The sequence below is a fragment of the Microcaecilia unicolor genome, chromosome 6, assembly GCF_901765095.1.
Source record: "Microcaecilia unicolor chromosome 6, aMicUni1.1, whole genome shotgun sequence".
Lineage (NCBI taxonomy): Eukaryota > Metazoa > Chordata > Amphibia > Gymnophiona > Siphonopidae > Microcaecilia > Microcaecilia unicolor.
Window position 1 is genome coordinate 195,031,554 of NC_044036.1, and position 14,395 is coordinate 195,045,948.

Below are 14,395 nucleotides of genomic sequence, written 5' to 3' on the forward strand. Positions count from 1 at the left end.
GGGATCCCAGGAGGTGTACAAGAGAGGAAAGGTACCTTACCTGTTAAGATATTTAGTCATGGATTTGGAAGTTTGTTGAACTAGAAATAACAGCCAGGGTGGAGGACAGGACCATAAAGTCAAGTTAAAGTTTGCCATGTCCAGGGGGTGGTGGCTGTTGGGCTGCAGTTCCTGAATAATTTGCCTATAAGGAATTGGTTCGGTATTTGAGCGAGGAAAGAAAAGCTGGCAAAAGAAACCCCCCATGTAAAGTGCTAGTCTTTCCAATTGAAATCTGACTTGCTTAAAAGAGGGTGGAGTCTGAGAGACTAATTAGCATAAAGTCATGAACTTAAGTATTGTTTGTGCTTGAGTTCCTTTGCCAGAACTAGTACCACTGATGGTGACAAAGTTGGTGGCTATTCTCTAAAAAGGAGCAATATTTGCTGGTTGGAGAAACCACAAGAGTTGCTGGCTTAAACGTTTAGCCTGATTCTGATTCCCTTTATTAGCAAGAAGGTCCTATACGCTACACAGAAAAACTACTGACCAGCCTGTTCTTCCCTAAGGAAGGCAGGGTCTGAAACTACCCTGAAGCGCTAGGGGGGCCTGGGGCCTCATCACACACTCTGTCACTTTGAAAGATTGCAGTATATGGAATATTCTTTGGGCTTAACCTACCCCCTGTCCTTGAGAGAGCAAAAAAAAATATCCATCAGTAAAACTTGAACAATAAAGTATTCAGACGCTAACTTAGAACAGTAACACATAGAAGCAGAGTCTTGTTTCTCTTCTGAATTTTCCTCCTTTCTCCCCATTCGCCCCCTCATTCTCCCCATTCGCCCTCTCATTCTCCCTTCACCATGCATTCCTCTTAACCAAACACTAAATAAATCGGAAAGCATTAAAGACAGATCTGTTCAGAAGAGCATACCCCACTGACCCAACATAAAAATACCGGTCACTTGCGACACAACATAACCAAAGACGGCAAAGGACATTACCTGACTCTTCTTCCCCTTCCCTCTCTAAGTTCCCCCAACTGTTTCCTACCATACATATACCTCATTATACCACAATATCACTTTGTATTCTTTCATACTGTGTGTTCAAACTGTAATCGGCTAACACCGTAAACGGTTATATGTAAGCCACATTGAGCCTGCAAAAGGTGGGGAAATGGGGGCTACAAATGTAACAAAATAAACTATACCTCAAATTGTTTCTTACATGTCCCAGTGTACCCAAGTACAGTCATGGTATATCAAGATTATTGTTATGGGATTCACTATGCAACAGTGAGAGAATTTTCTGGTCCTAGATAGGCATTAAATAAAATTCTCTTTGAGATATGCTACAGTGATTTAGATGGGGTTCAATGTGAAACAAAGTGGACCTGCTCCTGTTTTGGCAGTAGCATATTGGAGAATTCAGAATTCCCGGCTGCACTAGCCCTTATACCCTTTTTGACACTGGAATATTTCAGTGTCTGTGCTGGTATGGGGGACTCAACCATTTAGCTTGGACTGATCTAGCAGGACTCAAGGAAAGGAAATTAACAGATATGAATAAATTTCACCACATGAATTCTCTTCAGTGTCTCATTATCAAGCTTTCTAATAATTCTTACAGCTACCTAAATTAGTAAAGCCCATTGTCTAAAATATCCAGCCTTCCTATGGTTGTTGAAGTTTGTATTTTGGGTTTTAAACATAGTTGCTCAGTGCGTTGTTCTCTTGAAACCTGACACTGTCCTGTCTGTTCAGGCTATCCTTAAGACCTGTGATACCCCTAGCTCTTGTCTGATGTCCTTTTTCATTTAGTGCAAATAAAGTTCTTCCGTAACTCTTTGCAGTCCATTACCGTTTTAGCTTTTACTGATTGTTCTGGGAAGGGTATTTCAGGTATCCACAACTCCTATTTAAATATTTCCTGTCTGTCCTAACTCTTTGGAGCTTCATATTATGACCCTTAGTTCTGTAAGTTTGTTTTCATAGGAAATGTTTTATTTCCTTAGATGTTTACTTGTTTGAAAGGTATTAATAAATCATCCCCCCCCCCCCCCCCCCCCCCGAAAAAAAAATTTTTGCACCATTTTTTTTCACTTTTTTGAACTGCCTCTCTAGCCTATCCTGTCTGAGATATCACCAACAACCTGTACACAGTTTTCATCACCTCTTTGTTCTGACAGATCTTGGTGCGGTCTTATTCGACATCCTCAAACAGCCCATTTTTTTCCCAGCAAAATTTTCAGTTTGATTTTGTCTCCATTTAGCTCACAATGGCTGAAAAAGCCAGTGCTTCAAGCATTGCTCATAGTGCAATTTCAATATGTCCATTACTGATTATAAAGTTTTCATGCACTGTCTTAAGGCTAGACCATGATGTCCCTGATTATAGCATCTGCTCAAACATATTGCTTGGGACTGTCAAGCTCTGTCTACTCAAATTACTGGGTATCTTTTCTCACTAAATATGTTTGATGCAACTACCCTGAAACTGTAAGTATTAACACTGAAAGACCCAGGAACTGCACAAACCACTGCTGTCATGATAGCAAAGGAGCCTTATTTATCTGTGATAGCAAAATGGAGGTATAGGTCCCTGAATCTAGAGTATGGATGCATAGACTGAATCAAACTGTGGGTGACCTCCGCATGGACTGACGGATTGCTGGTATCAAGTGGATTGGAGGAACTTGTAGATGAGGCTTCTAACACTAACATGCAGTGATACAAGTAATGGAGTAAGAATGCTAGTAAAAATTCCATGGCAAGATAGAGAAACTTAGCAGCATGGACTTGGCACACAGGAGACTTAGTAGCAAGTGGGTTGCATAGATTTCTAGAAGCAGTTTCCTGAGCCACAGCAACCCTTTTTAACCAAGTTCTGGCTAGTCGCATTATACAGGAATATGGCTGTAAAGGCTATTCAGCGTAGTATTTTACTCTTTTACTTCAAGCATTCCAGTGTTAAGGTTCCATCATGCCTCTTGAGTGGTCCCAAATCCCTCTTGGTGACACATCCTGACAGGCATCTAGCATGTTTGCTTAGCAACTGCACCATGTGTATTGACAAAATGTATGGTAGTCACAGTATTTCTGTGCATACTACAGCTTCATGTGTAATCCTTGCTTTGACGATTGGCTAGTTATATTTCTGTGCATACTACAGCTTCATGTGTAATCCTTGCTTTGACGATTGGCTAGTTAAGAGCATGTTCTAACAGGTGAACAAATCTATAAGCAGACATCATTCAGGTACTAGAATTACTCTGCCCTGTCTTCAGAGAAAGAAAGTTGCTTACTTGTAAAAGCTGTTCTCCAAAGCTTGCCCACATATTTCCACCCTCCTTCCCTTATAGAGTTTTCAAAATTAGCTGTTGTATAAGGCTGAGATGCCTCATAAGGGGGTATACATGTGGGAAATTTCAAGCATGATTAGAAAAGCCTTTCTAGGTTTCTTAAGAAATATCTAAGAGAGGCCCATGCCAGTGCTGTCGCTCATCAACCATTTGTGCAGATGATTACCTGTAACAGATGTTCTCTAAGTATAGCAAAATAAACAACTCTGCTGGTGATCTTAGTGACAATTGCATCTACAGTGTGCAATGAAGAGTTCAATGAAGTTCACAGTATCTACAGGTATCTTAGTAAATTATAGCAGCACTATAAGAAAGCAGGACAATACAGGCAGTGCTATTCTAATTTCTGCCAAAATGCTACAAGAATGCAGTTTTGATAAATGACAAAGGTTTCACTATTTTTCTTAACCTTTAATAAATAACTAACTATAAAGAACTTGAGACTTGCTTTTAAGAAGTTGGAAAGTGTTATCATTCTGAACCATTTTAAAGAATAAAAATGAGGGAGTTTGTCAAGAATAGTGATTACAGAATTCTTTGATTCTGTAGGCATTCCTTCACGGATGATCATTACGTGGAATTCAGCAAACACTCCCAGGACCGAGTTATTGGCACCAAGGAAGATATTGCACATGTAAGTACCTACAAAGGGAGTTGTTGGCCTGTTGCTACAATGAGGTCTCTGCTTGAGAGGACCAACACTGATGCAACTGGTCTTACAAGGTATTCATATTCATTTGCCTTCCTCCTTCTGAATAATTCATCCAGTTTTGTAGATGGTAAAGCACCTAGGGGCAGATGCTCAAAACTCTGGCGCTGTTCAGTACAGCGCTGGAAAAGTAGTCACAACAGTGCTGCAACACAGCTCCCTTAACACTCAGCGCTAATGACATGCAAATTTAGGCACAATGTCAGTGCTGAGTTTTAGGGATCTGCTTTTGAGTTCTGCGGGAGAATAGTACTTGGGCATGCGCTCAAGAGCTGTGCATTAAGTACAGCTCTTGAGTGCTTGCCCAGGTACAAAGCCCTGACCTGTCAAACCTGGTGGTCCCTAGACCCCCCCCCCCAAAGATGAAGGGACCTGGTGGTCCAGTGGACCCTAAACCCCCCCACCTCCCAAACACTAAACCCTGGTGGTCCAATGGATTCCAGACCTCCCAAGCCCCTAAAGGATGTTGGGGTCTGGTGGTCCAGGGGACACCAGACCCACCCCCCCCACCCCAAAAAATAAATAAAACCATGGTGGTCCAGTGATACTCCTGGCTATGCTCCCCATCCCAAAGACTAGCCCTGGTGGTCTAACGGTGGCTTCCCCAACCCCCTCCTTGACTAATAAGGAGGGATGGAGCCCTAGTCCCGCCTCCTGCTGGGTGTGGGATGGAATGACTTTCCTATGAGGAGAAGCTAAAAAGGCTTGGGCTCTTCAGCTTGGGGAATATGATACAGGTCTATAAAATAATGAGTGGAGTGGAACGGGTAGATGTGAATCGCTTGTTTACTGTTTTCAAAAATACAAGGACTAGGGGGCATAAAATGAAGATACTGAGTAGTAAACCGTAAACAAATTTGGAGAACATATTTTTTCACTCAACATGTAATTAAGCTCAAATTCATTGCCAGAGAATGTGGTAAAAGCAGTTACCTTAGCAAGGTTTAAGAATGGTTTGAACAAAGAGCCATAAGCCATTATTAAGATGGACTTGGGAAAATGAACTGCTTATTTCTAGGATGAGCAGCATAAACAGGCAAGTCCAAATTTCACCATTATAAATGATAACAATTCAAACTCTTGATGTGTTGCTATATACTTTCACAACTGTAGTTCCTCTATAGCATACTTTCTATTAACACACAGCTTGTGTCTAAGTAAAGCGGCTTCAGATTCCAGGGGCTGTTCTCTTTACTTATGAATTGCTCCTGCCCGCTATATTGCTAGGTTTTTACCTCTACAATCAGCGAAATTGTGCGGGAATCCTCATTAAACACTTTAGTAAATCACAGTATAGAGAGAGGTCATGAGTTTTGGGAATATAAATGCATAGCAATTGATCACATTCCCTGCTCTATCCGAGGAGGTGATAGAGCACTTTTGCAGAGAGAACAATGTTGGATTTATAGATTGGGGATTTTAAATCCTATGGGTCTAAATAATAGGATAGAGTGGAAGGTATTTCTTTAAATAGAGGGTAGACGATAATTGGTCTACTGTTGAGCGTCTGATATAATAAACCTCAGCTGTCAGACGCCATGTTTGCCTTAGCAAGCTAGCTCTTCCAGTAAAGTGGAGATGGTAAAAGCGATAAGGTAATAAAAGAACAAGAGAAGAATTGTAAGTACACGACTTAAAATCACACAGTTTGATTTAGATTGATATATGTTTTGTTTCAGGGCAAGATTATTAACGGTGTAGCTCCTTAAGAAGCCAAAGCGAAACGGCAGCTCGCCATAGAGTGAACAGAAAGATTCAATGGCCCGTATATAAAAAAGTGACTTAAAGAAAAAGAAAATAAGATAAGTAACATATGAGATATTAAGAGAAACAAGAGATTATAAATATTGTAAAAAGTTAAGTGTCTAATGAGGATTCCTGCACAATTTTGCTGTTTGTAGAGGTAAAAACCTAGCGATATAGCGGGCGGGAGCAGTTGATAAGTAAATAGAACAGCCCCTGGAATCTGAAGCCACTTTACTTAGACACAAGCTGTGTGTTAATAGAAAGTATGCTATAGAGGAACTTCCATTATAAATGAGAAAAATTCACCCATGCATCTGCTTCTGGCCCGTAAATTCAGCAGTACTGTGTAGTAGTGACAGCCATGTTGAAACAAGTAGGAATGGTGAGTGAAACTATGTAAGACATTGAATGATGTCAAGATCCAGGTAAATTATTCTAGTTTTGTTGTTTGGAAGCATATGTTGAATGATTGCTTTGGAATTGTCCTATAGTTTATAAGCTCTTGTTTTTCTTGTAGATTTATGACATCCAGACAGGGCAGAAACTCCTAACCCTGTACAACTCAGACCTGGCTAATAATTACAAGCGAAATTGTGCCACCTTTAATCCTACTGATGACCTGGTGCTGAATGACGGTGTACTCTGGGATGTGCGTTCTGCACAGGCCATTCACAAGTTTGACAAGTTCAACATGAACATCAGTGGCGTCTTCCACCCAAATGGGCTAGAGGTCATCGTCAATACTGAGATTGTATCCTTGTACTCTGTTGTCATTATCAAGTTGGCTTCTCAGACTATTAAGGAAACCATAGACTGCTAGTAGATGGAATACAGGAGAAACTGGTGCTGGAGGAGATAGTACTATGTATAGGAGACGTTTTTACTGTATAATTCGTTCTTTTTTTATCTGGAATGCTCTATTAACTGGTATCTTGCCCAAGGCAGCACCTTTGAGAGAAAATAAGAGATGAATGGTTTCATTAGGAAAGAAAATAGCTTTTCTCTGTTCTTCCCTGTTCACTCCAGCCTAACCCTCTCCTCTCCTGTTCCCTGCAAAGGAATGGGAGGGGATGACAAATGACGGGAAGGGAGTAAGATTGCTGAATAATTCAGTTAACTCCAACCTCACACTTCTTTCCTATTTCCTTTAGGAATGGGAAGAATTAAATTGTTTTTCAGGATAATGGTCAGCTGGCTAAAGCTGAACCCTCATGTGCTGACTCAGCCCTGCTGCTTGGGAGGGAATGGGCTGGAATCTGTCCCGAACTGAGGAAGTAGGATTTGGTCTCCAAAAGATAGTCAAAAAATGTTTCTCCGAGGACAAGCAGGCTGCTTGTTCTCACAAGTGGGTGACGTCTACGGCAGCCCCTCCGATCGGAGATCTTCACTAGCAACAACGTTTGCTAGCCCTCGCGTGCGCATGCACGACAGTCTTCCCGCCCGAACGCGAGCGTGTTCGCCAGTCTTCTTTTTTCCGCGGCTCAGGACGGCTGTGTTACGGACGTTTTACGCCTCTAGAAGACTCCTCGCGCCTTTTCGCCGCGTTCTTCCGTTCAGAAGTATCCGGAAAGTCTTCTGTCGCGTTCTTCGTTGTTTAAAAAAAAAGTGTGCATTTTTTCCGCTATTCCCAGTGTTTTCTCATGAGTTTCCTTTCGTCGTCGGAAGCGGCCCTTTTGGCCACCCATACGGGTTTTTCCCTTGTTTTTGGTGTCTCTTTGTCACCGTCGTGAATTTTGATTTCGCCTTCGTGATTTTTCCGCCCATGTCCTCAAAGCCTGCCAGCGGCTTCAAAAAGTGCACCCAGTGCAGCCGGACGATCTCGCTCACTTAGGCATGTTTCCTGCCTTCAGTGTCTGGGGGCCGGTCATTGTCGCCAGGTCTGTACCCTCTGTCTTTCACTGAGGAAGAGGACTCAGGTGGCGAGGTTTGCTCAGTGGAACCTCTTGTTTGGAGCTTCGTCTGGTAATTCAACTCCTGCGGTACCAAGGTCATCGACGGTATCGATGTCATCGTAGGATGCATCGTCATCAGGAGCACAGGTGAGGGCTGTCCATTCCCTTCTGGTAGCGGTGAGCCGTCGAGCAGGTCTACGCCTGTCTCGAGGGCTCCTGCGGTACAGGCCCCTCGGGATCAACCTGTTTCGGACCTGGCCCCGAGGAGGCGTTTGGATTCAACATCCTCCTCTTCGGTACTGGGAGGTACCGGTGACCTGCTTCGTGCGAAGGCAAAGAAGTATCGGCACCGGTCACCTTCCCATCGGGGTACTGAGAGCTCCGGGTCGCCGAGGAATTTGGCACCCGCTAAGCGTCAACGCCGGGAGGATCACTCGGCCTCCATACAAGAGGTGTCCATGCGCTTATACGATGGACAGCCTGGTACAGCCTCCACAGCCCCGACAGATTCTGAGCTCGTCGCCGGTACCGGATCCCTTGCCTTCCTCGACAGCCGCTCTGAACGAGAGCCTCAGAGCCATTCTTCCTGGGATCCTGGAAGAGCTGTTATTACCTTCCGCTCCGGTACCAGGGGTTCTTGCGCCTCCAGTACCGTTGAGAGAGGCGACGGCTGGCTCCTCACCCGTCGTAAGGTCTCCGGTGCTGGTACCGCTTGTGGTACCTTCATCGGCGGCCTTCCAGGCTGACTCCCCGACGACATTGATGGAGGGAGCTTCATCGCCGCCGGTGCGGGAGTCTTCCTCTCGACGTACCCACAGTGGCCAGGTTACCACGGAGTCGAGGCGGGCCCGGCTTCGGACTGCAGTCCACGAACTTATGGGTGAGGCCTCATGGGAAGCAGAGGAGGACCCGAGATATTTCTCTGATGAGGAGTCTTGCAGTCTCCCCTCTGATCCTACTCTCTCTCCTGAAAGGCAGCTTTCTCCTCCTGAGAGTCTGTCTTTCGCGGCCTTTGTCTGGGAAACGTCTACGTCCATACCCTTCCCTGTGGTCACGGAGGATGAGCCAAGAGCCGAAATGTTTGAGCTTTTGAACTATCCTTCGCCACCTAAGGAATCGTCCACTGTACCCATGCATCATGTTCTCAAAAAGACATTGCTGGCTAACTGGACGAAGCCGCTAACTAATCCCCACATTCCCAAGAAGATAGAATCCCAGTATCAGATCCATGGGGATCCAGAGTTAATGCGGACTCAGTTGCCTCATGACTCTGGTGTGGTGGATCTGGCCCTTAAGAAGGTCAAGAGTTCTAGAGAGTACGCTTCGGCGCCCCCAGGTCGTGACTCTAGAACCTTGGACTCTTTTGGGCGGAAGGCCTATCATTCTGCAGTGCTCATTTCCAAAATCCGATCTTACCAGCTCTACACGAGCATTCATATGCGGAACAATGTGCGGCAGTTGGCGGACTTGGTGGACAAGCTCCCTCCTGAGCAGGCCAAGCCTTTTCAGCAGGTGGTCAGGCAGCTGAAGGTGTGTCGTAAATTCCTGGCCAGAGGTGTTTACGATACTTTTGATGTTGCGTCCAGGGCCGCTGCTCAAGGTGTGGTGATGTGCAGACTCTCATGGCTGCGTGCCTCTGACCTGGAAAACAGGATCCAGCAGCGGATTGCCGACTCTGCTTGCCGGGGGGATAATATTTTTGGTGAAAAGGTCGAACAGGTGGTAGAGCAACTCCACCAGCGGGACACCGCTTTCGACAAATTCTCCCACCGGCCGCCTTCAGCATCTACCTCTTCAGGTAGACGTTTTTATGGGGGAAGGAGGACTGTTCCCTATTCTACTAAGCGTAGGTACAATCCTCCCTCTCGCCAGCCTGCTGCCCAGGCTAAACCCCAGTGCGCTTGTTCCCGTCAACAGCATGCGCCTCAACAGGCCACAGCAGCTCCCCAGCATAAGCAAGGGACAAGCTTTTGACTGGCTCCAGCAGAGCATAGCCGAGATCAAAGTGTCCGTGCTGGACGATCTGCCAGTCGGGGGGAGGTTAAAAGTTTTTCACCAAAGGTGGCCTCTCATAACCTCCGACCAGTGGGTTCTCCAAATAGTCCAGCTGGGATATGCCCTCAATTTGATTTCAAAACCTCCAAATTGCCCACCGGGAGCTCAGTCCTTCAGCTTCCAGCACAAGCAGGTACTTGCCGATGAACTCTCCGCCCTTCTCAGCGCCAATGCGGTCGAGCCTGTGCCACTGGGGCAGGAAGGGCTGGGAATTCTATTCCAGGTACTTCCTTGTGGAAAAGAAAACAGGGGGGATGCGTCCCATCCTAGACCTAAGGGCCCTGAACAAATATCTGGTCCCAGAAAAGTTCAGGATGCTTTCCCTGGGCAACCTTCTTCCCATGATTCAGAAAAACGATTGGCTATGCTCTCTGGACTTAAAGGATGCTTACACTCACATCCCGATACTGCCAGTTCACAGACAGTATCTTCGATTCCGTCTGGGAACACGGCATTTTCAGTATTGTGTGCTACCCTTTGGTCTCACCTCTGCGCTCAGGGTGTTTACAAAATGCCTGGCTGTTGTAGCGGCGTCTCTACGCAGACTGGGGGTGCACGTGTTCCTTTATCTCGACGATTGGCTGGTGATGAACACCTCCGAGGCAGGAGCTCTACAGTCCATGCAGATGACTATTTTTATTTTTGTTACATTTGTACCCCGCGCTTTCCCACTCATGGCAGCCTCAATGCGGCTTACATGGGGCAATGGAGGGTTAAGTGACTTCCCAGAGTCACAAGGAGCTGCCTGTGCCTGAAGTGGGAATCGAACTCAGTTCCCCAAGACCAAAGTCCACCACCCTAACCACTAGGCCACTCCTCCGCTACTCCTGGAGCTACTAGGGTTTGTGATAAATTATCCAAAGTCCCACCTTCTTCTAGTCCAGAGACTAGAATTCATAGGAGCTCTGCTGGACTCTCAGACTGCTCGCGCCTACCTTCCGGAAGCGTGGGCCGACACTCTTCTGTCTCTCGTTTCCTGGGTGCGGGCGTCTCAGCAGATCACAGCTCGGCAGATGTTGAGATGGCTCGGCCACATGGCCTCCACAGTGCATGTGACTCCCATGGCCCGCCTACACATGAGACCAGCTCAATGGACCCTAGCTTCTCAGTGGTACCAAGCTGCTGGGGACCTAGAGGACGGAGTCCTGCTGTCCACGAGTTTTCTCCAATCCCTGCATTGGTGAACAATTCGGTCCAATTTGACTCTGGGACGTCCTTTCCAAATTCCTCAGCCACAAAAGGTGCTGACGACAGACGCGTCTCTCCTGGGGTGGAGAGCTCATGTCGATGGGCTTCACACCCAAGGGAGTTGGTCCCTTCAGGGAACAGGTTTGCAGATCAACCTTCTGGAGTTGCGGGCAGTCTGGAACGCTCTAAAGGCTTTCAGGGATCGGCTGTCCCAACAAATTATCCAAATTCAGACAGACAATCAGGTTGCCATGTATTACATCAACAAGCAGGGGGACACTGGATCTCGCCCCCTGTGTCAGGAGGCCGTCAGAATGTGGCTTTGGGCTCGCCGGAACGGCATGTTTCTTCAGGCCACGTATCTGGCAGGCGTAAACAACAGTCTGGCCAACAGATTGAGCAGGATCATGCAACCTCACGAGTGGTCGCTCAATTCCAGAGTGGTCCGTGAGATCTTCCAAGTGTGGGGCACCCCCATTGGAGGATCTGTTTGCCACTCAAGTCAATCACAAGGTGTCCCTCAGTTATGTTCCAGACTTCAGGCCCACGGCAGGCTAGCATCGAATGCATTTCTCCTGGATTGGGGGGAAGGCCTCCTGTATGCTTATCCTCCCATACCTTTGGTGGGGAAGACTTTGCTGAAACTCAAGCAAGATCGAGGCACCATGATTCTGATAGCTCCTTTTTGGCCGCGTCAGATATGGTTCCCTCTTCTTCTGGAGTTGTCCTCCGAAGAACCATGGAGATTGGAGTGCTTTCCGACCCTCATTACTCAGAACAAGGGGGCGCTTCTGCATCCCATCCTCCAGTCCCTGGCTCTCACGGCTTGGATGTTGAGGACGTAGATTTTGCCTCTTTGGGTCTCTCCGAAGGTGTCTCCCGTGTCTTGCTTGCTTCCAGGAAAGATTCCACTAAGAAGAGTTACTTTTTTCTCTGTCTGGTGTGACAGCAAGGCCCTAGATCATCGCTCTTGTCCTACACAGACCCTGCTTGAATACCTTCTGCACTTGTCTGAGTCTGGTCTTAAAACCAACTCTGTAAGAGTTCACCTTAGTGCGATTAGTGCATACCAATACAGTGTGGAAGGTAAGCCGATCTCGGCACAGCCTTTAGTTGTTCGCTTCATGAGAGGTTTGCTTTTGTCAAAGCCCCCCATCAAAACTCCTACAATGTCATGGGATCTCAATGTCGTTCTCACCCAGCTGATGAAGCCTCCTTTTGAGCCACTGAATTCCTGCCATCTGAAGTACTTGATTGGAAGGTCGTTTTCTTGGTGGCAGTCACTTCAGCTTGCAGAGTTAGTGAGCTTCAAGCCTTGGTAGCTCATGCTCCTTATACTAAATTTCATCATAACAGAGTAGTCCTCCGCACGCACCCTAAGTTCTTGCCAAAGGTGGTGTCGGAGTTCCATCTGAACCAGTCAATTGTCTTGCCAACATTCTTTCCCCGTCCTCATACCCGCCCTGCTGAACGTTAGCTGCACACATTGGACTGCAAGCGAGCATTGGCCTTCTATCTGGAACGGACACAGCCCCAGAGACAGTCCGCCCAAATGTTTGTTTCTTTTGATCCCAACAGAAGGGGAGTGGCTGTTGGGAAATGCACCATATCTAATTGGCTAACAGATTGCATTTCCTTCACTTACGCCCAGGCTGGGCTGACTCTTGAGGGTCATGTCATGGCTCATAGTGTTAGAGCCATGGCAGCGTCAGTGGCCCACTTGAAGTCAGCCGCTATAGAAGAGATTTGCAAGGCTGCGACATGGTCACCTGTCTACACATTCACATCACATTACTGCCTTCAGCCGACAGTCGGTTCGAGCAGTTGGTGCTGCAGAATCTGTTCAGGGTTTAGAATTCAACTCCACCCCCCTAGGCCCATTTTTATTCTGTTCCAGGCTGCACTGTCAGTTAGTTGAATAAGTTTAGGTCAATCTCAGTTATGTCCTCGCCGTTGCGAGGCCTAATTGACCAATGTTTGTTGTTTTGAGTGAGCCTGGGGGCTAGGGATTCCCCACTTGTGAGAACAAGCAGGCTGCTTGTTCTCGGAGAAAGCGAAAGCTACATACCTGTAGAAGGTATTCTCCGAGGACAGCAGGCTGCTTGTTCTCACCAACCTGCCTGCCTCCCCTTTGGAGTTGTATCTTCCCTTGTCTTTGCTATTCCCGTTCGGGCGGGAAGATGGTCGTGCATGCGCATTGTGTATGCGCGGGCTAGCAAACATTGTTGCTAGTAAAGATCTCCGATCGGAGGGGCTGCCATGGAAGTCACCCACTTGTGAGAACAATCAGCCTGCTGTCCTCGGAGAATACCTTCTACAGGTATTTAGCTTTCGCTATATAGTCCAATGACAATTTAGCCAAGTCCCACATCCTCCCTTCTCAGCGATTGGAATTCATAGGAGCCCTGCTAGATATGGTCCAAGCCTGGGCTTTCCTTCCAGATTCCAAGGCTGAGGTGTTGCACACTGTCGCCCTGAAATTCCAGCAGAGCCAACAGGTATTGGCTCAGCAGATGTTGAGGTTGTTAGGCCACATGACCTCCACAATACCTATAACTCCCATGGCTCACTTCTATTTAAAAGAAGTTCAGTGGACCCTAGTTTCAGAGTGGTCTTGGGCTTCAGGGAACCTAGCAGATGTAGTCTCTGTCACTCCCAACTTTGGGAGCCACTGTTCTCTTGTGGTAGATGATTCATTCCAATCTGACCTTGGGACTTCCATTCCAAATTCCCCCTCTGCGCAAGAAGCTGACAGCAGATGCATCCAGCTTGGGCTGGGGGGCCCATGTAGGTGGACTTCACAGTCAGGGCCAGTGGCCCATGGCCTGCTCAGGAAATTTCCCTTTACATAAATCTCCTGGAGTTGTGAGCCTTTTTGGAACTCTCCAAAGGCTTTTAGAGATCAGCTTTCGAACCAAATTGTTCTCATCCAGACAATTAGGTTGCAGTGTACTATCAGCCTTATTTTCGAAAGTGATGGGCGCCCAGATTTCGACCCAAATCGGGAGATAGGCGCCCATCTCGCAAAGGCGCCCAAATCGGTATAATCGAAAGCCGATTTTGGGCATCTTCAACTGCACTCCGTTGCGGGACCAAACAATATTGACGGGGGCATGTTGAAGGTGGGACTGGGGCGTGTTTATCGGCCAAGGAGAGATGGGTGCCTTCGGCCGATAATAGAAAAAAGAAAGGCGTTTTTAGCGCGAATTTAGGTCACTTTTTTGGACCCTTTTTTTTTTTTTTCACGAACAAGTCCCAAAAAAGTGCCCTAGATGACCACCGGAAGGAATCGGGGATGACCACCCCTGACTCCCTCAGTGGTCACTAAACCCCTCCCACCAAAAAAAAAAAAAAAAAACTTTTTACAACTTTGTTTTCCAGCCTGTATGCCAGCCTCAAATGCCATTCCCAGCTCCATCATAGCAGTATGCAGGTCCCTGGAGCAGTTGTTAGTGGGTGCAG

At 46.7% G+C, this 14,395-nt stretch overlaps 1 protein-coding gene across 4 annotated transcripts in view; it reads left to right on the forward strand.

Moving 5' to 3' along the window:
- The window catches only part of DCAF1 (DDB1 and CUL4 associated factor 1), a 648,223-nt gene that overhangs the window by 425,364 nt on the left and 208,464 nt on the right, over positions 1-14,395 (forward strand). For all 4 annotated transcript variants that reach the window (XM_030205586.1, XM_030205587.1, XM_030205589.1 and 1 more), the window contains 2 exons: positions 3,893-3,977; positions 6,316-6,549. In XM_030205586.1, coding sequence (XP_030061446.1) covers positions 3,893-3,977; positions 6,316-6,549 — 319 coding nt within the window. The remainder of the gene's footprint in view (positions 1-3,892; positions 3,978-6,315; positions 6,550-14,395) is intronic.